Here is a 24,045-nt window from a genome sequence, read left to right as displayed (position 1 = left end):
CACCCAGGCTGGAGTGCAGTGGCGCGATCTTGGCTCACTGCAGCCTCTACCTCCCGGGTTCAAGGATTCTCCTGCCTCGGCCTCCTGAGTAGCTGGGATTACAGGTGTCCGCCACCATGCCCGGGTAATTTTCGTATTTTTAGTAGAGGTGGGGGTTTCACCATGTTGGTCAGGCTGGTCTGGAACTCCTGACCTCACGTGATCTGCCTGCCTCCTCCTCCCAAAGTGCTGGAATTACAGGCGTGAGCCGCTGCATCCGGCCTCCTTTACATTTTTGTCCGTTATCTTTACCACTGTCATAGAAGCAAGGGTGTCAGGCCTCAGGTATGCAGTATAGTCCGTGGACCCAGCAGCATAAGCATCACCTGGGAGCTCATTAGAACTATCAGGATTCATCCCAGTCTTACTGACTCAGTCTTATTTTAATAAGATCCCCACATGATTTTTATGTGTATTAAGGCTTGAAGCACCGTCTTCAGGACTGCTAGAGTGATGTCTCAAATTTCAGAAGCAATATGAATGCTTTATTTCATTTTATTTTCCTACGGAAGCATAACCTGGTTTATTTTAGGCAGTGTACCAGAATTTATTGCAAGGATCATAATCTGAAAATGGATCTGAAGCATATTTAGTTTTTAAAGGAATTGTAGTTTCCTGCCTATTATGTAGAATTGCCTCATGTCTGCTCATTATCAGGAACTAATGTGTTGTTTAAAGTGTTTTTTTTTTGAGATGGAGTTTTGCCCTTGTTGCCCAGGCTGGAGTGCAATGGCGCGATCTCCGCTCACTGCAACCTCCGCCTCCCGGGTTCAAGTGATTCTCTTGCCTCAACCTTCCAAGTAGCTGGGATTACAGGCATGTGCCAGCACGCCTGGCTGATCTTGTATTTTTAGTAGAGATGGGGTTTCTCCATGTTGGTGGTTTCTCCATGCTGGTCAGGCTGGCCTCAAACTCCCGACCTCAGGTGATCCACCCACCTCGGCCTCCCATAGTGCTGGGATTACAGGTGTGAACCACCGCACCCTGAATTACATATTTTTTAATTTTATTTTTATTTTTTGGAGATGGAGTCTTGCTATGTCACCCAGGCTGCAGTGCGTCGTGTGATTATAGCTCACTGTAACCTTGAACTCCTGGGCTTAAAAGATCCTCCAACCTTAGCCTCCCAAGTAGCTGGGATTGCAGGCACGCACCACCACCACACTTGGCTAATTGTAAATATATATATATTTTTTGTAGAGATGGGGCCTTCTTATGTTGCCCAGGTTGTTCTTGAACTCCTGGCCTCAAGTGACCTCCCACCTTGGCCTCCCAGAGCTGTGAGTTTACGGTTGTGAGTCTCTGCACCAGGCCTTAATTTTTTTTTTTTTGAGGTGGAGTTTTGCTCTTGTTGCCCAGGCTGGAGTGCAGTGGCGCAATCTTGGCTCACTGCAACCTCCGCCTCCCAGGTTCAAGTGATTCTTCTGCCTCAGCCTCCCTAGTAGCTGGGATTACAGGCATGTGCCACCACAGCACGGGGCCTTAATCATACATTTGAACTTAAGTGACATTTTATTGAAAACTAATTGTTGTGAAGAGGAATGGTCTAAGCATGTGATTAGGATAATTCATATTCATTATGAAAACTTAGGTGAAATACAGACTTGGCATTTAGCTTGTTGAATGTAAACATGTTTTCTGCTTTCTTTGCTAAAATCGTATTTCCAATTTCAAGGGAAAAAGTTAAGAAGCAAAATCATCTTTTTCAGCTACCTGCTTGAAAAAATTATTGCTATTTTTTTTTTTTTTTTTTTTTGAGACAGAGTCTTGCTCTGTCGCCCAGGCTGGAGTGCAGTGGTGTGATCTTGGCTCACCGCAACTTCACCTCCCAGGTTCAAGCGATTCTCTTGCTTCAGCCTCCCAAGTAGCTGGGATTACAGGTGCACACTATCATGCCTGGCTAATTTTTATATTTTTAGTAGAGACGGGGTTTCACTATGTTGGACAGGATTGTCTTGAACTTCTGACCTCAGGTGATCCGCCTGCCTTGGCCTCCCAAAGTGCTGGGATTACAGGTGTGAGCCATGGCTCCCGGCCTGTTATTTTTCAAGGGCCAGATTGAATTTATTTCTCTAATGTTTCCTTTTTCCTTCTTTAACTATTTGGTGTAGGAGAAATTCACCAGGACTATCTCTGAGAGCTGGGGGATCAGCGTCTCAGGAACACCTGTGTTTATTACCTGTGTCCATTCTCTGTGTCTTAAGTGGCCATTTGAAGCCATCTATATCCTTTTCAATTAAAAGATTATTAGTAGGCTGGGTGCGGTGGCTCATGCTTGTAATCCCAGCACTTTGGGAGGCTGAGGCAGGCAGATAACCTGAGGTCTGGAGTTCAAGACCAACCTGGCCAACATGGTGAAACCCCGTCTTTACTAAAAATACAAAAATTAGCTGTGGTGGCATGCGCCTGTAATCCCAGCTACTCGGGAGGCTGAGGCACGAGAATCGCTTAAACCCAGGATGCAGAGGCTGCAGTGAGTGGGGATGCACCACTGTTCTCCAGCCTGGGCGACAGCTGAGACTCCGTCTCAAAAAATTGAAAAAAAAAAAAAAAAAAGATTATTGCAATTCGTTACTCCTGGTGGAAGGAGAGGTGTCTGAGAACCAAATGAGGAACAGATGATGAAACCAGAGAGAGATGGAGGTGGAATAAAAGAATATTATGTTAATTAGTGTTAAGGGGTATGAGAAAAAAGGATAAATTTAGTAGAAGAAAGCATAAACAAGATTTCAGTTATGGTTCATTTGCTTTACTGGAAGACAGTTTAGGAGTATTTGTAATATTTTTAGTTTGTTTTTAATCTATATAAAAGCAGATGAAGAGGAGTGGGAAGTGAAAGAATAATGTTACTTGAATAACACTTATCTCTGGTTTCAGGGATTTTCATTACAACTTTACTAGTATTTGTTTCATTAGCTGAATACTATTGGAGAAGAACTCAGTTTTAGATAAATTCTGAAATGGAATTAATACATTCATATCACTTGCTTGCCTAAAAAACATTTTTATTACAGGGTTTAAGATTAACAAGTTTTTAAAATAAGTGATTAGATTTTAAAATGTGTAAAGTTTGGTTTATCAGATAACTTGAAAGGATAGTTCTATGGATATCAGTGTTTTTTTATTTTGCTATTTTATTCGTGCTATTTGCTCTGCTCATCATAGGGGCAAAGGAAATGTTAGATCATCCTAATAGTTGATAAGCTACTAAAGATGAGGGTAGGGGATAATTTTAGAGTAAGGCTTGTGTGGCTTAGTGTGTTTCAGAATATCTGAAAGACGTTTCCATGGGCTTGGGTGTCAGATAAATTAGAAACCCAGCCGGGCAGAGTGGCTTGCACCTGTAATCCCAGCACTTTGGGAGGCCGTGGCGGGCGGATCACCTGAGGTCAGGAGTTTGAGACCAGCCTGGCCAACATGGTGAAACCACATCTCTACTAAAAATACAAAAAATTAGCGGGGCGTGGTGGCAGGTGCCTGTAATCCCAGCTACTTGGGAGGCTGAGGCAGGAGAATCGCTTGAACCCGGGAGGTGGAGGTTGCAGTGAGCCGAGATTGCACCACTGCACTTCAGTCTGGGCAACAAGAGCAAAACTGTGTCTCAGGAAAAAAAAAAAAAAAAGAAACCCTTTATTATGTCTTCATCCTGGAAATCATCATGTATATAAGTTTATTTTAAAGGGTTAGAGAAGTTAGACAGTCAATCAGTTTAACTTGATGTTTTTTTTTTTTTTTTTTTTTTGAGACGGAGTCTTGCTCTATCGCCCAGGTTGTAGTGCAGTGCCGTGATCTTGGCTCACTGCAACCTCTGCCTCCTGGGTTCAAGCAATTCTCCTGCCTCACCCTCCCGAGTAGCTGGGATTACAGGTGCCCGCCACCATGCCCGGCTAATTTTTGTATTTTTAGTGGAGATGGGATTTTACCGTGTTGGCCAGGCTGGTCTCGAAATCCTGACCTCAAGTGATCCGCCCCCTTCGGCCTCCCAAAGTGCTGGGATTACAGGCGTGAGCCACTGCGCCCGGCCTAACTCGATGTTTCTTAAACTTGTTTGATGGCATTTCATCCTCCCCATCACCCCTATGGAACACTACACTCTTTTTTATTTTGTTTATTTATTTTTTTTTGGAGAACGGATTCTTCCTCTATCTCCCAGGCTGGAGTGCAGTGGCGTGATCTCGGTTCACTGCAACATCTGCCTGCTGGGTTCAAGCAATTCTGCCTCAGCCTCCCGAGTAGCTGGGACTACAGGCATGTGCCACCATACCCAGCTAATTTTTGTATTTTTAGTAGAGACGGGGGTTTCACCACGTTGGCCAGGCTGGTCTCAAACTCCTGGCCTCAAATGATATGCCTGCCTTGGCCTCCCAAAGTGCTGGGATTACGGGCATGAGCCTCCATGCCTGGCTGTTTGACCCATTTAAAAAATGGCTTGTGGTTTATAAGACAAATTGTCTGAGAATCTGAATGTAGGTACTTCTACCTCATCAGCTAGAACAAAGAAAGTCTAAATAATCATAGTTTGTTTTGTAGTTGGCATCTTACCTCATAACTTTTAAAAGAAAGGTTCTCAATTTGTCACGTTTGCTGCCTGGGTAATGTAGTGACTTATTTTATGCTGCAAATAATATGCTTGTTTAGGATTTCTGATATAGGCTGGCATGATTTCATTCTTGTAGACTTATGGCCAAATTACTCTGTACTGATTCTGAAAAGATTTGTCTTTTTGATGCATGTATAAGAACATAAGTTGCCTGATCTTAAGAGGTTTTTTCTGGTTGGGTGTGGTGGCTCATCCCTATAATCCCCAGCAGTTTGGGAGGCTGAGGTGGGAGGATTGCTTGAGGTCAGCAGTTTGAGACTAGCCTGGTAGCCTGGTCAACACAGTGAGACCGTGGCTCTATTTAAAAAAAAAAAAAAAAAAAAAAAAAAGATTTTTTCTGAACTTATCCATTTGTCTGTGGTACAAACCTATCCTCTAATTTTTCAAACCAAAAAGCTTCTTTATAACTTTCTCCTTAAACCCTCCGCCTCCAATCTGATGACCTATTCTCTATTTCTATGCTACTACCGTAGGGCAGAGTCTCCATTTCAATCTTAGATTATTACCCTAGTTTCTTAGCTGAGTTCCTTAACTATCTGGTTGTCTTTGGCAGTCCACCTTGGAATACAGGTACAATATTGATACTCCTAAAACACTGTTCATGCATATGGAAGAAGTGACTGTTCTGGTTAGCTTTTAGAGTCTATATGACTTAGACTCATAGTTTTTTTTGTTTCTTTTTTCCACTTTGCATGCTTGCTTGTGCCTTTTCTCCTGATACTTCTATCTAACTAGAGATTTATTCTTACATTATTTTAGATTACTCTCCCATGTTTGCTCTGAAAATCTGTGGCACTTGTATTTCATAGTATAAAATTGTAGCAATCTGAGACTACTACAGTTGTTAGCCTCTTCTTATAACCAGTAAAGTATACTAGATGATGTATGATGAACTTTCTAGCATAGAATTTGGCACAGAGTAGGCATTTAGTAAATTATTGAAATGTTTTAAAGGCCTTTGAAGGCAAGATTTCTGTTACCTAGTGTAATGCTATAGTAGGCATTTAGATATCTTACTTAGATAACTTTTGTAGTAAGTTAATAGAGTTGGTTCTTGGAAGAACGAAATCCTATTTTAACAGATGTTTTAGGTCCTAACTTGTGTCCTAATTAGAGAGGGTCTGTTAGGTGCTTGGGATCTTGTTCTTCAACTGCACATATACCAGGCACAACTACTGTGAAATTTCTTTTGCGCTTTTTCCCCCTTTAGAACAAAAAAGGATTTAACAGTTATGTGCTTTTAATAACATTGTATTACCTTGTTGGTGGCCTTCACAACTTTTTTTTTTTTTGAGACAGTCTTGCTCTTGTCATCCAGGCTGGAATGCAGTGATGCCATCATGGCTCACTGGAACCTTCGCCTCCCGAGTTCAAGTGATTCTCGTGCCTCAGCCTCCCGAGTAGCTGGGATTACAGGTGTGAGCCACCACACCGGCTAATTTTTGTATTTTTAGTAGAGATGGGGTTTTGCCATGTTGACCAGGCTGGTCTGGAACTCCTGACCTCTTATGATCTTCCCGCCTTGGCCTCCTAAAGTGCTGGGATTACAGGCGTGAGCCACTGTGCCAGGCCTTCACTATCATCTTTAATATGTATAACATTTCATCCTGTGATGTATTATTACTTGTTTGTTTTTGTTACATTAACTGTTTTGATGATATAGCATCTCATTGTTTCTTGATAAAGTATTTTCTTCTTTTTGGATAAATTACCTGAAGTGGAAATATATGTGTAGGGCATTAAAAAAAAAAAAAACAAAAAAAAAAACTTGTGTTTTCCTAATATTTTGAGGGAAAATCTTACTGTAATCTTTCTTCCCTTCTAATCAAATACTCTTGTGAATGCTCTTTTTTAAAAATTTTTTGAGATGGAATCTTGCTCTGTCACTCAAGCTGGAGTATAATGACGTGATCTTGGCTCACCACAGCCTCTGCCTCCTGGGTTCAAAGAGTTCTCCTGTCTCAGCCTCCTGTGTAGCTGGGAGTACAGGTGTGCGTCATCGTGCCTGCTAATTTTTGTATTTTTAGTCGAGACGGGTTTTGCCACGTTGGCCAGGTTGGTGTGGAACTCCTGACCTCAGGTGATCTGCCCACCTCGGCCTCCCAGAGTGCTGGGATCACAGGTGTGAGCCACTGCGCCTGGCCTTGTGAGTGCTCTTATTTTGTTTTCAGGGGTGTATAATTGACTTTCACTTTGATGGAGTTTAGAACACAGCCTGCTATAGAAGATTGCCTGGAGAAGATTCTTTTTTTTTTTTTTGAGAGTCTCGCTCTGTTGCCCAGGCTGGAGTGCAGTGGCGCAATCTCACTGCAACCTCCGCCTCCTGGGTTCAAGCAATTCTCTGGCTTCAGCCTCCTGAGTAGCTGGGATTACAGGCACTTGCCACCATGCTTGGCTAATTTTTGTATTTTTAGTAGAGACAGGGTTTCACCATGTTGGTCAGGCTGGTCTCGAACTTGACCTCAGGTGATCCACCCACCTCGGCACTCTGGGATTACAGGCGTGAGCCACCGCTAAGTTGCCTGCATATTTGGATTATTTCACGTTGATAGTAAGAGTTCATAGTTGAGTGTTAAGTGCTCTTTGCAGAGTGACTGACAACCTGTTATGGTGATACTGTTGTCACTGTTTTACAAAAGAAGCGAGGCTTAAAAGAGTTTTAAGTAGCTTGCCCAAAATCACACAAGAATGAGAATATGAGCTTTAGGGCTACTTGATTGAAAGCATATGCTCTTTACTGCAACTGTGTGGTCTTCCTTGGGCATGTTAGAGACTTGAGAAATACTTGCTGTGTGATTAGGTTATTTTGTCTCTTAAAATAGGGCGAGGTGGGTTACAGCCCTTTCTGTAATATTTTGAATCTCTTGGCTACCAGTGTGACACTTATTAAATTAACTTGCTCTTTGAGATTGGAGTGAAGGGATTTCTGAAAGGATTGATCAAATTAGCAAATAACCCTGTCTAGTAGAAGCAAGGATTTTTCTGAGTTCCCTCTCATTTTTGGTATTTAGATGCTTTTACTTAACAACTGTTGTGATCTTTTTAGGGCTGTTTCTGCAGATTTTAATTTTGCATAAGAATAAGATGCCATATTAGGTATTTACTCTCTGCTAGGTGGTGTACCAGTTGCTTTATATACATTACCTCATTTCTCTGTAGTGGTCTGGTGAATTAGGTGTCAATTTGTAGACGAGAAAGTTAAGGCATAGAAGTGAAGTAACTTGCCAGGATCATACACATTGAGGTGGAGCTAAGATTGGAACCCATATTTGCTTGTCTTTAAAAATCTCACCTTTTTTTTTTTTTGGGTCAGAGTCTCTGTCAACCAGGCTGGAGTACAGTGGCATGATCTCAGCTCACTGCAACCTCCTCCCGGGTTCAAGCGATTCTCAAGCCTCAGCCTCCCGAGTAGCTGGAATTACAGGCATGCACCACCATGCCTGGCTAATTTTTTGTAGTTTTAGCAGAGACAGGATTTCACCATGCTGTCCAGGCTTGTCTTGAACTGCCGACCTCAAATAATTGACCCACCTTGGCCTCCCAAAGTGCTGGGATTACAGTCACTGTGCCTGGGCATTTTTTTCATATTACTACTTTAGTCAACAAAGTTTTAAAAGACATTTAATTAAGAATTTTATTTTTTCCTGCCCTTAATATATGGTTCAATATTGTATTGGCTGCATTGGGGGGGTGGGGAATAAAGAAGTATAAGCCTAGTTGTTCCCTCAGAGAGCTTAAAATCTATTAGAGGGGCTGGGTGAGGTGAAGTGGTGCATGCTTGTAGTCTCAGCTACTTGGGAGGCCGAGGCAGGAGAATGGCTTGAGCGTGAGGGGCAGAGGTTGCAGTAAGCTGAAACTGCGCCACTGTGCTGCAGCTTAGGTGACAGAGTGAGACCCTGTCTCCAAACAACAACAACAACAAAAACTGTTAGAATAAACATAAGCATATGTGACTAAAAATAACATGGTTAATTACTCTTGTGATTCATTTATTCGGTGAGTGTGTCCTGTGTGACTGGTATTGAGCTATTTTGTGGGCATACAGCAGTTATTGCCTTCATAGAGATTTCCTTATTTTTAAAAGTCTGTTTCTACTGCCATATGACAGATAAACAAGATAATTGTAGATTATGATCTTACAATAAAGGAAATAAGGTAATATGGAAGGAGTGTAAGGAGAGAGGGCACTATTGCCCTGGATAATGTGGTCAGGGGAGGACTTTGGGAGGAGATGATGGTTTGAGCTGAGATCTGGAGAGTGAGAAGCCAAAAGCTTTAAGAGCAGGGGCAGGAGTACTGTTGGTAAAGACTTGAAGGCATGGCTGGGTGCAGTGGCTCACACCTGTAATTCCTGCACTTTGGGAGGCCGAGGTGGGTGGATCACCTGAGGTTGGGAGTTTGAGACCAGCTTGACCAACATGGAGAAACGCCGTCTCTACTAAAAATACAAAATTAGCCGGGTGTGGTGGCACATGCCTGTAATTCCAGCTACTCGGGAGGTTGAGGCTGGAAAATCGCTTGAACCTGGGAGGCGGAGGTTGTGGTGAGCAGAGATTGGGCCAGAAAAGACCTGAAGGCAGGACAGAGCCTGGCACGTTTGGGGAGGTAAGAGACTTGTGTAGCTAGAGCATGGAGAGTACAGGAGAATGGAGCATGAGAAGGTCTGAGAGCTAAGAAGGGCCTTGCCATGGGTTCTGTTTAGTCCATTTAGGCTTCTTTAACAATACCATAGACTGGGTAGCTTGTAAATTCCAGAAACTTATCACAGTTCTGGATCCTGGGAAGGACAATATTGGGGTGCTGGCATATTTGATGTTTGGTGAGGGCCTGCTTTGTGGTTCATAGATGGTGGTTTTTTCTTTTTTTCTTTTTCTTTTTTGACAGTCTCACTCTGTTTCCCAGGCTGGAGTGCAGTGGTGCTCTTAGCTCACTGCAACCTCCGCCTCCCAGGTTCGCTTTGGTGCTCTCAGCTCACTGCAACCTCCACCTCCCAAGCAAGCGATCCTCCTGAGTAGCTGGGGTTACAGGCATGCGCCACCGGCTAATTTTTGTATTTTTAGTAGAGACAGGGTTTCACCATGTTGGCCAGGCTGGTCTCGAACGCCTGACCTCAGATGATCTGCCTGCCTCGGCCTCTCAATGTGCTGGGATTACAGGCCTGAGCCACTGCGTCCAGACCAGTTTGTTCCTTTTTGCTGTGTCCTCTTGCATGGTGCAAGGGGTAGGGGAGCTCTCTGGGGTATCTTATAAGGCCATTAATCCCATTTGGGGATGAGGGGACTCTGCCCTCTGGACCTAATCACCTCCCAACAGTCTCACCTTCTAACAACATCACACTGGTGATCAGGTGTCAGCTTATGACTTTTGGGACACAAACATTCTAATCATAGCAGGAGGTCAGGCAGTTGGGGCAGTTTCAATACCTAGACTAGTTAGGAAAGGTCTCAGAGAAGGAGAGGTTTTGTAGTGGAAGGGTAGCTTGAAAATAGGGTGAGTTGTAAGGCCAGACACCCAAGATTTGGCTGAGATGGGAGGATCCCTTGAGCCCAGGAAGGTTGAAGCTGCAGTGAGCCGTGATTGAGCCACTCCACTCTGGCCTAGGTGACAGAGTGAGACCCTGTCTCAAACAAACAAAAATCTTTAGGAAACCTGTATATTTGAAGATCAAGGGCTAAAAATCCACTCAGTACCATTTAGCAGAGGATGTATAACATCCATTACACATCTGTTTCAAAAACAGCATGTTTCCAGAACTATACATCTCTTTACAAATAAACATTATAGTGTTAATAACTATAGAGGCACCATCGGAGCTATTTACAAAACATGCTTCTAACTTTCACAAGGCACCTCTGAGCCATCTCTTAAGATGTGCATTTTGATCGTGGAGCTTTAAGAACATTTTCTTTGCTTTAATTAGTTGTAAGTCTCCATTTTCATTGTCTTCATAATTGGCTTGATCTCCCTTTTTGGCAGGCTTTTTTCCTGTTGTCCCCACCAAGGTCTCATACTCTAGACATTTCTTTTAGCCGTTTCTTCTTCATCTGACACGTAAAATTCCACTGTTTCATCTTCAATTTCTGCTTTGTTCTTAGTATTCATCTGAAGCATTAATTTCTCAACCTCAGGAGTAAATCTGATGAATGAAATTCCTTCCATAGAAATGATCTTCACACAACAAGAGATGCTGCTCTTCTGTTATGAAATTCTTTACTTTTATTAAGTTCTGGCAAATCTGAGTACCACTGCTCTTAACTAATTTTATTTTCTTCCTCTTCTAGTCATTTCTTAGTTTCTGAGTCCAGTCCTCTTTGCATGAACTTCATGTGCAGCAGGTTCTTGGAGAACTTGGTCTTGTGCTCAGGTGCCATGCTGGCTTCAGCTTGTGCTGTATTCTGGCCACCTGCTGTTTCTTAGTTAAGAGACTAGAATGAGAAAGTTACATATAAGGATGTCAGTTGGTAGTATTATTGAAGGAAGAATATGTAGGGGGTGATGCTTATTTATTGTCTGTATACCCCACTGGAATTGTTGCTCCAAGAGGGCGTGAACTTTGTTATGTGAATTGTGGGGTGTGCCTACGTATAGGACAAAGCTTGGCACATGGTAGGTGCTTAGTAAAGGCTTGTTGAATGAATGAGTAAATTTACAAGTCTTAAATATTTTGAGGAAAAATCTTACTGTAATCTCCATTTTATTCCTTTTTTTTTTTTTTTCGGAGACAGAATCTCACTCTGTCCCCAGGCTGGAGTACAGTGGCACAATCACAGCTCACTGCAACCTCTGCCTCCTGGGTTCAAGCAGTTCTCCTGCCTCACCTTCCCAAATAGCTGGGACTACAGGTGAGCGCCATCACACCTGGCGAATTTTTGTATTTTTGGTAGAGACCAGGTTTCATCATGTTGGCCAGGTTGGTCTCGAACTCCTGACCTCAAGTGATCCGCCCACCTCAGCCTCCCAAAGTGCTGGGATTACAGGCCTGAGCCACAACGCCTGGCTGAAACAGAGTCTTGTTCTCTTACCCAGGCTGGAGTGCAGTGGTGTGACTACAGCTCACTGTAGCCTTGACCTTCCCGGCTCAGGTGGTCTCTCACCTCAGCCTCCCCAGTAGCTGGGGCTGCAGGCACATGCCACCACTATTTTTTTTTTTTTTTAATTTTTTGTAGAGATGGGGTTTTGCCGTGTTGCCCAAGCTGGTCTTGACCTGCTGGGCTCAAGTGATCCTCCTGCCTTGGCCTCCCAAAGTGTTGGGATTATAGGCATGAGCCACCACACCCAGCCTTGGTAGAGGTTTATTTGTTTGTTGTTGTTTTGAGGTAGCGTCTCCCTGTGTTGCCCAGGCTGGAGTGCAGTAGCATAATCTTGGCTTACTTGCAACCTCCATCTCCTGGGTTTAGGTGATCTTCAGCCTCCCAAGTAGCTGGGACTACAGGCGCATGCCACCGTGCCCAGCTAATTTTTATATTTTTGGTAGAGACGCAGTTTTGCCATGTTGCCTAGGTTGTTCTCGAACTCCTGGCCTCAAACAATCCACCTGCCTTGGCTTCTCAAAGTGCTGGGATTATAGATGTGAGCCACTGTGCCCAGCCTCTGGGTAGGATTTTCTAAGCAATCAATGTTGTATTCTTAATTGAACATGTAAAAAGTAAAGTAGAGATTCCTCTTCAAAGACTTCCCCCCCATCTAATTAGAAATAAATAGTAACTTCTCTTAAAAGCAAAATTTATTCAAAGATCTGTGCTAACAATCCTAAATACCTGCTAGCTGTAATAAATAAATCAGTGTACTTTATGTTCTTAGCTCCCACAATGTAGCCTAAATATTTGCCCTGGCATGCTTATACTGGTCCAAGCAAGCATTAGGACATAGCCTGTTCAAAGGTGTTTTTACCTTTCTCAGCATTCCACAAGTTTACTCCTTCCTTTGTTCTCCTCTGCCTTTGCCTTTTTTTTTTTTTTTTTTTTTTTTTTTTGAGATGGAGTCTCGCTCTGTCGCCCAGGCTGGAGTGCAGTGGCATGATCTCGGCTCACTACAAGCTCCGCCTCCTAGGTTCACGCCATTCTCCTGCCTCAGCCTCCCGAGTAGCTGGAACTACAGGCGCCTGCCACTACGCCCAGCTAATTTTTTTGTATTTTTAGTAGAGACAGGGTTTCACTGTGTTAGCCAGGCTGGTCTTGATCTCCTGACCTCGTGATCTGCCTTCCTCGGCCTCCCGAAATGCTGGGATTACAGGCGTGAGCCACCACGCCTGGCCTTCTTTGCCTCTTTTTGAAAGTTGTAAGTTGCTAGCCTATCAGGACAAATACAAAATGTGAGGTCCCGTTCCAGCCAATAAAAACCGGACACAGCAGTAGGATAGACGCGTCAGGTTATAAATGACCCTGTCTCCTTTGCTTGGTGTACTTTCATGGCAAAACTGCTGGCAAGTGTATCCTTTCTGCAGAAGGTATAAATGGCCTTGCTGAGAAAATTAAATTTATGTTCAAGTGCTATTTCTTTACGGCACTGAGGAACAAGCATTTCTTTTTTTTTCTTTTTTTTAAGATGGAGTCTCGCTCTGTTGCCCAGGCTGGAGTGCAGTGGCATGATCTTGGCTCCACCTCCTGGGTTCACGCCATTCTCCTGCCTCAGCCTCCCGAGTAGCTGGGACTACAGGCACCCACCACCACACCCGGCTAATTTTTTGTATTTTCAGTAGAGACGGGGTTTCACCGTGTTAGCCAGGATGGTCTTAATCTCCTGACCTTGTGATCCACCCGCCTCGGCCTCCCAAAGTGCTGGGATACAGGCGTGAGCCACTGCGCCCGGTCGGAACAAGCATTTCTAACAAACATGTAAGGCCGGCTGTATGCTTTTTGTTACATGTCTTCTGTGATATAGAAGCAAACAAGAAGTTTTGCAAACAAGACAGTTTGTTAGCACACTTGCATACATGTGTGAATGCATGGAATACATTGCTGTGGTTTGAGTACTTTGGGTTGCCTAAAAATCACATGCATGGGTAGATGTTTAAAAAATTGTACGTTAGATACTGCTACTATAACTTACAGCAGAAGGTTATATAAGCTGCATTTTCCAAAGTGGCTGGATTTGACAGGAGAGACAAGTAGTTCTGATTTTATTCTGTTTAATCCCACAACCAGACTAGTCCTTCTGTTGAACTGATAAGGAAGATTGTGAAATTGGGTCATTCTCTTGATTCTCTTGATTCTCTGTAGTGCCTCTTCTTTCTTGTATCCTAAGTATGAAAATGGGTTACTTCAGGGGCAAATGTATTTCACATGAAGACAACTTTACTTTTAGTGTGTTTTGGATTAGAGTGAATGTGGTGTCAGAAAAAGAAAATTCAGTTCTGATACTAACAGTTTAATTCTGATACTCCCACGCCACAGCTTAAGGGCTCAGTCTTGCAAGACTGCTCTCACTTCAGGCAGCAGCTACAAATGCAGTGCCTAGGCTACCTACACCTCTGCCCAGTAGACTACAAATTTTGGGATTCCCATGGCCCTTATTAGGTTTGATTATTAGCTAGAAGAACTCACAGAACTCAGGAAAACGTTTTACTTACCTTTTTTTTTGAGACGGAGTCTCGCTCTGTTGCCCAGGCTGGAGTGCAGTGGCGCGATCTTGGCTCACTGCAAGCTCCGCCTCCCGGGTTCATGCCATTCTCCTGCCTCAGCCTCCCGAGTAGCTGGAACTACAGGCGCCTGCCACCATGCCTGGCTAATTTTTTGTATTTTTAGTAGAGGTGGGGTTTCGCCATGTTAGCCAGGATGGTCTCGATCTCTTGACCTCGTGATCTGCCTGCCTTGGCCTCCCAAAGTGCTGGAATTACAGGCGTGAACCACCGTGCCCAGCCGTTTCACTTACCTTTATGCCTTTGTCATAAAGGGTACAACTCATGAACTGCCAAATGGAAGAGATATATAGGGCATGGTTGTGGGTGGGGAGGGCTTCAAGTATTGCCCTCCCAGGACTTGCTTTCCCCTCACCTTGAAATGTTCACAGACCTGGAAGCTCTCCAAATCTCCTGTTCTGGAGTTTTCATAGAGCTCAGTTTCCAGCCCTCCTCCCCTCTCTGGAGGTTGGTGCATGGGGCTGAAAGTTACATCCCTCTAGTCACCTTGTCTTTCTGGTGACCAGCCCCATCCTGAGGCTTCCTAGCATCCCTTCCACCACCCCCCTGTCACTTTATTAACATAAATTCAGGTGTGAATTTGTTATGAAAAACAAGAGACACTCATCACTCAGGAAATTCCTAGGGTTTTTAGGAGCTCTCTGCTAGGAAGTGGGGACAGAGACCAAATATTGCCACAGTGTCTTACTAAAAATTTGACTTGCCTTTTATTCACCGTTACTATTAATACTTGACATAGTTTTATAAGAGGTGTAATCTGATTGAGAGTATAAATTTTTTGTGAAACTTATTAGCAAATATTTAATCTCAAATCTTAAGATTGCTGTATGTTTGTGCCTAGAATGAACCATGGGGCACGGGAAAATAGGGCATTTGTAGCTGGGAGTATCCCCTTCCTCCATACAGATCGTTTGCTCAGGGATTGTCTGGTGGAGTTTAGATGGCAGCCAGCCAATCATAATGATACCATAGAGAGGGTTCCATAGCCTTTTAAAATCTGTAGCGCGTGGACTTAAAATTTCAGGTGCTGTAGCTCTGAGATTCTCAAAGGATATTTGGATTCCCATAGTTTTAAGAACCTAGAAGAGTCCAGGTGCAGTGGCTCGCGCCTGTAATCCCAGCACTCAGGGAGGCCAAGGTGGGTGGATCACCCGAGGTCAGGATTTTGAGACCAGCCTGGCCGACGTGGCGAAACCCCGTCTTTACTAAAAAAATACAAAAATTAGCCAGGCATGGTGGCGCGTGCCTGTAATCCCAGCTACTTGGGAGGCTGAGGTGGGAGAATCGCTTGAACCCAGGAGGCGGAGGTTGCAATGAGCCGAGATCGCACCATTGCACTCCAGCCTGGGTGACAGAGCAAGACTCTGTCAAAAAAAAAAAAGAAAAATAAAAAACTAGAAGATATGGGTATTGGAGGGGTAGATGCCAGGAAGGAAAGAAGGAAGATATACCTTATTTCACAATTTTATTTCCTTATGATTGGCAGAATCATTTAAAAAAAAAATTTGAGACATGGTCTTGCTCTGTCATCCAGGCTGGAGGGCAGTGGCACAATCATAGCCAACTGCAGCCTTGGACTCAAGCAATCCTCCCACCTCAGCCTCCCTGGTAACTGGGACTACAGGTGTGTGCCACTTCACCCAGCTAATTTTTTATTTTTTTGTAGAGATGGGGTCTCACTCTGTTTCCCAGGCTGGTCCCAAACTCCTGGGTTCAAGCAATCTCCCCACCTTGTCCCCCCAAAGTGCTGGGATTACAGGCGTGAGCCACCATGCCTGACCCTGCAGAATCATTTTTTATGCTGTAAGTTGCCCAACCCCAATTCTAACTTGTGGTACAAATGAACTTCACTGTTGAAAAGAGGTAGGATTCAGTTATTGGTGCAAAATAACTTCGCTTTTCTTTCTTCTTTTTTTGAGACGGAGTCTCGCCGTGTTGCCCAGGCTGGAGTGCAGTGGCGCCATCTTGGCTCACTGCAATGCGCCTCCGCCTCCCGAGTTCAAGCGATTCTCCTGCCTCAGGCTCCTGAGTAGCTGGGACTACAGGTGCGTGCCACCACGTCCAGCTAATTTTTTGTATTTTTAGTAGAGACGGGGTTTCACCGTGTTAGTCAGAATGGTCTCCATCTCCTGACCTTGTGATCTGCCTGCCTTGGCCTCCCAGAGTGCTGGGATTACAGGCGTGAGGCACCGTGCCCAGCACGGGATAACTTTTCTGGTTAGCAGAATGGTAATTGTTTCTATGTGGCCTCTTTGCTGCCATAGTGATTTGACATTATTTCAATAGGAAATTAACATAGAGTATATGAACATGTCTGGCTTATATATATTGCAAAACCCAAAGTCTCTCCCCTGATTGCTCCCTTTACCCACCCCAATCTGTGGAGTATCTGGTGACATTAAGAAAAAAAAAAAAAAAAAAGAAATAGAGGTCAGGTCTTACTATGTTTGTTGCCCAGGCTGGTCTTGAACTCTTGAGCTCAAGTGATCTTCCCACTTTGGCCTCCCAAAGTGCAAGGATTACAGGTGAGCCACTGTGCTCTTTAATACATGTGTTAAAGGGCAAAACTACAACAGATTTAAATCTCACTTGGCTTTATTGTGATTTTAGAGTTGGGCAGTGCTTCATTCCACAAAACAGTTAAATGTTCAAAGGAGCTGAGCAGAAGAGGTTGGCTTAATAGACAGAAGAGCTGAGGAAAGGGGAAGCAAAGAACAAAGGGCCTATTAGTTGTTTCAGAGCTACCTTTCTTGTAAGGCAGGGACAGGGAGAAGACAGAACAATAGAAAAATAACTGATTAGTTACTATCAGGTTACTTCAGGCTGCTTTTTTTGTGTAAGGATTAAAGCAGAGGGAACTTCATTATCATTCCAATTGAAGATTGAAAGTGGCCTGTTTGGTAAACTGGCTGTCATCTCTCCTGTTTCTCAGAAGGTCAGATAACAACTAAATTTAAGTTTAGTGATGTGAAACTTTAGCATGAGTAACTCCATTTTGATTTTTAGTCTGGTCACTTGGGGCCTAGTGCAGGAGATTAGTCCACAACGGTAGCCTCCTATAGTTTTTGTTTAAAACATGAAACAATTATTAATACATGTCAAATGCTTTGCAGAATAGTCTTAATTAGAACTTGACTCTGAAATGACCATCTTTGTAATGGTAACTCTACATTTGACTACATTTGTACTGAGAACAATTAGTATAATCGTCCCTTGATATTGCAGGGGATTGATTCCAGAACTCTCCAAGGATACAACAATCCTGGAATGCTCAAGTTTCTTATGTAAAATTACATAGTACAGTTATCCGTATGTATCTGTGGGTTCTGCATCTGTGTACGTGGAGGGCTGACTGTACTGTAATTATCTTGGAGATAAAAAGTGTTATGAGTTTCTTTCTAAGAAGTTTGGAATTGCTGTTTTAAAATTCCTTATATTGACTTAAAGGTACTGTTACTTGTTGAAGACTAATAATTAACATTTACTAAGCATGTACTATGTGCCAAGCACTGTTGCAAGTTCTTTACATGTGTTGTCTTAGTTTACCTTATGAGAAAGGTAGTACTGTTTTCATTTTTAGAGAAGGGGAAACCAAGCTACCCAGAGGTTGAATAACACAGAGGTTGAATAGCTAGAGTGTGGTAGAGCCACTCTGACTCCAGAACCCAGGCTTAACAGGGGACTCACAACCAACCAGTTTGTAACAAATTGCTGAGCAGTCAGGTCGGGAAGTCTAAGAAGTGGAAGATTTGTGGGTAAATAGAAAGGGGAAGAGCAAACTCTTATCTTACTCCCTTCTCCCAATAAAATTCAGTAGTTATATGCAGGGTGAAAAACAGGAAATGAGCTTAGCCCCTATTTTTTGCTTCCTCTTCTTTATATTTGCTCTCCTCTTTGCATTGCTGGATATATACTTGTCATTCCACTAGCACTGATTATATATTTTTTTATTAATGTCACTTCTCAGACAGTATAGTGTAATGTAATGTTTATTAAGAGCAGGGACTTGAGGTTGGGCACGGTGGCTCACACCTGTAATCCTAGCACTTTGAGAGGCCCAGGCAGTTGGATTACTTGAGGTCAGGAGTTCAAGACCAGCCTGGCCAACATGGTGAAACCCTGTCTCTATTAAATACAAACATTATCCAGGCATGGTGGCATGTACCTCTAATCCCAGTTGCTCTGGAGGCTGAGGCAGGAGAATCGCTTGAATCCGGGAGGCAGAGGTTGTAGTGAGCAGAGATCATGCCACTGCACTGACATACACACACACACACAACAAGCAGGGGCTTGAGAGTCAGACTGCTTGGGTTTAAATTACAGTTCTCCTAGTTACTGGCTGAATAGCCTTGGCTTAGTTACTTGCTGAGCCTCACTCTTCTTACCTGTAAAATAGGGATTATATAGCACATACTTCATAGGCTTTTTGGGAGGATGAAATGTGTGAATATGTGTAATATGTTTTGAGCAGTACATGGCACTTAGTAAATGCTGTGTAAGTGTTTGCTGCTTACTATTATTATTTGAGTGCTTTTAGATTTAACCAGTAATTGATTGATCTTAGGGATGAGGGTTGTTAACCTTTAATGTTGTATTATTAGTATGGGTGCTTCTTAGTGCATAAAAGGGAAAGGAGAAGGAAAAAGGAGATATAAAAGAAAGTTGAATAAAGAAAGATAAATATGGTTGGCTGCGGTGGCTCATGCATGTGATCCCAGCACTTTGGGACTTTGGGAGGCCGAGGTGAGTGGATTGCTTGAGCCCAGGAATTCAAGACCAGCCTGGGTAACAGTGAGACCCCATCTCTTAAAAAAACAAAACAAAAACCTAGCCGGGCGTGGTGGCATGTGTCTGTGGTTCCAGCTACTTGGGAGGCCAAGGTGAGAGGATTGCTTGAGTCTGGGAGGTGGAGTTGCAATGAGCTGAGGTTGTGCCACTGCACTCCAGCCTGGGTGATGGGAGTAAAACCCTGTCTAAAAAAAAGAAAAATATACTGCAGATAATTTTGATGAGGAGCGGGAGAGTGTGTATTTCCTGTAGGTTACTCACACTAATGTAGTTTCATGTTCTTTTATTTCGTGATTTTTGTATCCATTCAACAACTCACAGTATGTCAGTCTAGAAGTGCTCAGTGCTAGAAGTATAGTGGTGCATGAGGTAGTGTAGGTTCATTTACAGGGATGTTAATAGGCATTTATAAATTGTTATGATTAATTGTTGTGAATGGTGCTATAGGAGCATGGTGGCATCTGACCAAGAGTTAGGTGGTTCTGTATTTTTATGTTTAATTATAACCCCTTTAGGATTATAATTTAAATTAATTTAAATATAAATCTTAAAATTTAGGTATATATTGGGTGGTGTTTCTTTTTATTCTTTCAGAAAACTGTTAAAAGTATTTCATTGAATCTAAGATTCCAATTTCATAGAAGTCAACATGTGGGGGAAAAATGGCTGATAATGATTGTAAGAGACTCAAAGATACATTCTGACTTTAGAGATGTTTAAATGAAAAAAAGCATGTCAAATTAATGACTGTTTGATACTTGTAATTGATAGCTTCTTAAAATGGAGGCAGACTCTAGTAAGAGAAGCTATGGTATCTGTTTATAAGTCAGTATGCTTTAGAGCAATCTGACTTTTTCATTGTAAAAATGTAGGTTTTGGACTAGGCATCCTGGTGCTAAAACAGCTGCTGAGGCCAGCGATCACCCTGTTCTTTGTTCGGTTTCTCACGTTACTCATAATTACCGTGTGATCTTGTGGTGTCCTGCTGCTTGTTGGTCAGAGCCTGAGTAAGGCTGAATAAGGCTGGATAATGAACCATTCTTTAAGGCAGTGGCCTTTGTATTGCAGTCTAGTTCACATACATGCATACATACAGGTGTGTGTGCACATGTAACCGAAGAACAGCTTTCACAAAATAATATTTAGCACACTATGTGGAATTTTCTCTGATACAGCCTCTTCTCTTTCATTATAAAAATAAATTTGCTGATTATCACACCACTTTGGACCTTTTAAAAATAACACTTAAGAATTTGAAACAGCCAGGGATCAGAAACTTAGAAATGGACCTTATTTGTTATTGTAACTTATAGCAAGTCATTGTTTCTCTTATTGGGTTCTTTTAGCCATAATAATTGTGCTAGTTCTTCTCTTGCTCCGAGTGCCTGCACCTGTTGCTAAGTGAGGAAAAAAAATACATATGTAAGTATAAATAAACAAATGTCTTTAATCTTTTTGCAGGTCTCAACATCAGATCTGAAATATTTAAAGTGAATACAAAACTATTTCAGCAATGCAGACAATTAAGTGTGTTGTTGTGGGTGATGGTGCTGTTGGTAAAACATGTCTCCTGATATCCTACACAACAAACAAATTTCCATCGGAATATGTACCGACTGTAAGTATAAAGGCTTCCTTCTGTTAGTAAAATGTTGTAGAATTTGATATCCTTTTGAAAACGCTTTCTCTATGTGTACTGAATTTTTTTCTGTTGTCTGCCTTTGTTTCCTGTTTTTAAAGATCTTGACTTCTCATGGGTAAATTTTATACACTTTAAACAGCTGAAAAATCAGTGGAAAGTCAGAAGGGGTGACACAAGGGTTTGCAAGAAGTGCTGGGAGGCAAAACTCCAGTAGACAAGATTCTAACGAGTGGTAGTCTCAGTTTGGTGAAGTATGCCCTACATCTTGGAATGAGGTGACTTTTTTTTTTTTGGATATTTTGGCCAATTATTGATCAGTACTTGGAGGTCTCCTGGGATACCATTTGGGGTCCTGTAACTTGAGAGAAAGTAGTATGTGTCTCCACTTTTCTTGTGGAGCTGTTGTCTTAGCAGTAATGGAGCTCCAAACTGGTTCTTAGGGGCAGAGAAGAGAAGACCTGTTATGTTATGAGAACACCAACAGAAACCTTTGGGGGTCACCCCCACAACTGTTCTTTTCTTTTTTTGAGATGGAGTCTCTATCACCCGTTGTATCTGGAGTGCGGTAGCGCGATCTCGGCTTGCTGCACCCTCTACCTCCCAGGTTCAAGCAATTCTCCTGCCTCAGCCTCCTGAGTAGCTGGGATTACAGGCGCCCGCCACCACACCTGGCTGATTTTTGTATTTTTAGTAGAAACGGGGTTTCACCATGTTGGTCAGGCTGGTCTTGAACTCCTGACCTCAAATGATCACCCGCCTCGGCCTCCCAAAGTGCTGGGATTACAGGCGTGAGCCACCATGCCTGGCCCCACAACTGTTTTTTAAATCAACTCTTTGGAATGGTAGAAGGAAGATGGGAATAACAAAAATACCGAAATGAGAGAGAGACAAGAGTTAAAGTAACACTCATTTGTGAAAGGTAGTGAGACCCTGTCTCAAAAATAAGTAAAGTTTTTTTTTTTGAAGGGGGGAGAATTTGAAGGTATTATTAAACACTAAAATCACATTGATATTTTGAATTGGCCCATTTGGAGACAAGATAAGTGGAAGACATTTTGAGGTTCAGTGGACTTACAGGGGACGTTTAGAGGTACATGAATCAGAATTTTTCTGTTTCAGTCTCCATTGAAGTTATTTACTTGTCAACATAATTTCTGAGTCTTTTATGACTTTCATCTTCTGGTGTTGTATTTTAAGTGGGCTTGTGGGTGTTTTATATGTATGTTTGTGTGTACATCTCTGGAAAAGTGATGGGGGGGAAGGAAGAGGAGTAGTAGAATAAAATTTTAAATGAGCCGATTTAGGTAAATGAATGCACCGTGAGGCACGAATAGTGTTCTCATGGTACCTGTTGAAGTTAATATGGAAATGGATTTGGTGTAAAATGCATTTTAGTTCCCATCTATAAATTGGGGCTTGCCATTTCTAGAGATTAATAGAAATTCAGAGCTGGATGGGACAATATATATTGTCTTACCCATGTCTTAATGGATGAGGGTACTCAGGCCCAATTTAGGGATGAGACTTAGAAGTCTAATTACTTAGTGTAATTACACTAGCGTAACTAGACTTTGGAATGGAAGCTAGCTTTTCTGATTCTTAGTCTAGTTTTGGATATGAACAATCTAGTAAAGGAGGGTTGTTTTTGAGTCTCTTAAGTGTGATTTAAGAAAATAATCTGTTTGGTTTGAGAACTTAACCACATTCATTCAATTTCTTTGTTCCTGTTTTTAAGAACCGACTTTCCTTTAACCATCATCTCCCTCATGCCCTTGCTTCTCTTCTTTACATTTAAATAAGCTCTTGAACAGTCTGTTAAAACATAAGTCAGAAAATCAGAGTAGGTACCTAAAAGTTAAGTAGGGCTGGTCTTAAAATGTGGCATTCTTCTCCTAGTTGGAAAGCTTTTCTTTTCTTTTTATATATATCATTTAATTTTTAAATGTTTATTGTAAATTGACAGATTATAGTTGTATATGAAAGCATTGCTTTTCAATTGTAAATTAATTCTAAAGACTCCAGAATTTGTGTTGGGTCTTTTCCATTTAGCATTGTTAAACCTCCCATTTTCACAAATAACTTAGTACAACCAATATTAGCATATGCTGTACTGAATTTGATAAGGGTTTTTTGGTCTATTTACATATTAAGCATCTTGTTAAAGAAGATGTCTTAGGTCATGCAGTTTGTGCCCAGTAACATGAATTTTACTCAAAATTCCTAGCTGGCCGGGCGCAGTGGCTCACACCTGTAATTCCAGGACTTTGGGAGGCCGAGGCAGGTGGATCATGAGGTCAGGAGTTTGAGACCAGCCTGGCCAACATAGTGAAACTCTGTCTGTACTAAAAATACAAAAATTAGCTGGGTGTGGTGGCATGTACCTGTAGTCCCAGCTACTCAGGAGGCTGAGGTGGGAGAATTGCTTGATCCCAGGGGGCAGAGGTTGCAGTGAGCCGAGACCATGCCATTGTGCTCCAGCCTGGGTGATGCAGTGAGACTCTCTCTCAAAAAAAAAAAAAAATATTCCCAGCAAATAATCTGCCAGCTTTTTCTTGGACACTTTGAGTACTTTGAGGGAACCGTTATTTCTCTCAAATGGGCTTGTTTGTAACAAGGCTTATCTTTTCTAGGACTCTGAAAGGAAGAAAGATCATGGATCTAGGAGATTTTATTTCTAGATGAAAAGGAAATGGTCTATGAAGAATTAATTTCTTAGGAAGCAGATTGAATGTTGAGGTAGACCACTGTCTCAGAAGTTTCAAACTTGAACAGGTTCATTTTGTGTAGCTAGAGGACTCTGCTCCTGTGACACCTCTAAACCTTCTCTGGCTCTTTATCCAGGCTGCTGGGGTAGAGCAGAAATCTCAGAACACATCCTTTGTCTTTTTCCAGGAATCATTTAGCTCATGCAAGGACTTGGTTGGCAAGATTGGTTATATAAGGATGATGGATGGACTAAGGGACGATTAAGTCTTAGCAAGGAAACATTGCCTTAGCTTAAGAGTTATCCTGTCCCATTTTAACTCTCTCCTTGCACACTAACAGTGTTGTATTTTTTTGTTTTTAGGTTTTTGACAACTATGCAGTCACAGTTATGATTGGTGGAGAACCATATACTCTTGGACTTTTTGATACTGCAGGTGAAAACTTAATGTCTTTTATACTGTTTTGATCTTTAACAGTTGCTAGTTGTCTGTCTCTTGTGGACATTTTGAGAAACTAGCACATGAGCAAAGTATTTGCCTTTTGTTATTAGTTAGCAGGATTGAGTATAATGATCGTCGATGCTTGATCAAGGAGCAGTCCCAGACCCGGATTGGCAAATAGGAGTTTGGAGTA

The 24,045-nt window shown here is 42.4% G+C and overlaps 1 protein-coding gene and 1 pseudogene across 5 annotated transcripts in view; one reads left to right on the top strand and one right to left on the bottom strand.

Moving 5' to 3' along the window:
- Positions 1-24,045, top strand: part of CDC42 (cell division cycle 42) — a 39,977-nt gene that overhangs the window by 5,115 nt on the left and 10,817 nt on the right. For 2 of the 5 annotated variants that reach the window (XM_054501928.2, XM_054501936.2), the window contains exons 2-4: positions 16,196-16,321; positions 20,526-20,682; positions 23,774-23,846. In XM_054501928.2, coding sequence (XP_054357903.1) covers positions 20,578-20,682; positions 23,774-23,846 — 178 coding nt within the window. In that variant the 5' untranslated portion in view covers positions 16,196-16,321; positions 20,526-20,577. Of the gene's footprint in view, positions 1-10,626; positions 13,474-16,195; positions 16,322-20,525; positions 20,683-23,773; positions 23,847-24,045 lie in introns of those variants that run through there. The other 3 variants (XM_054501918.2, XM_054501943.2, XM_063658796.1) reach the window with 2 other exon arrangements.
- LOC129007260 (M-phase phosphoprotein 6-like) lies at positions 10,479-11,010 on the bottom strand (annotated as a pseudogene).

Source organism: Pongo pygmaeus, chromosome 1 (assembly GCF_028885625.2).
Source record: "Pongo pygmaeus isolate AG05252 chromosome 1, NHGRI_mPonPyg2-v2.0_pri, whole genome shotgun sequence".
NCBI lineage: Eukaryota > Metazoa > Chordata > Mammalia > Primates > Hominidae > Pongo > Pongo pygmaeus.
Note: the sequence above shows the minus strand (reverse complement) of the source record. Positions and strands in the feature narration are given on the sequence as shown.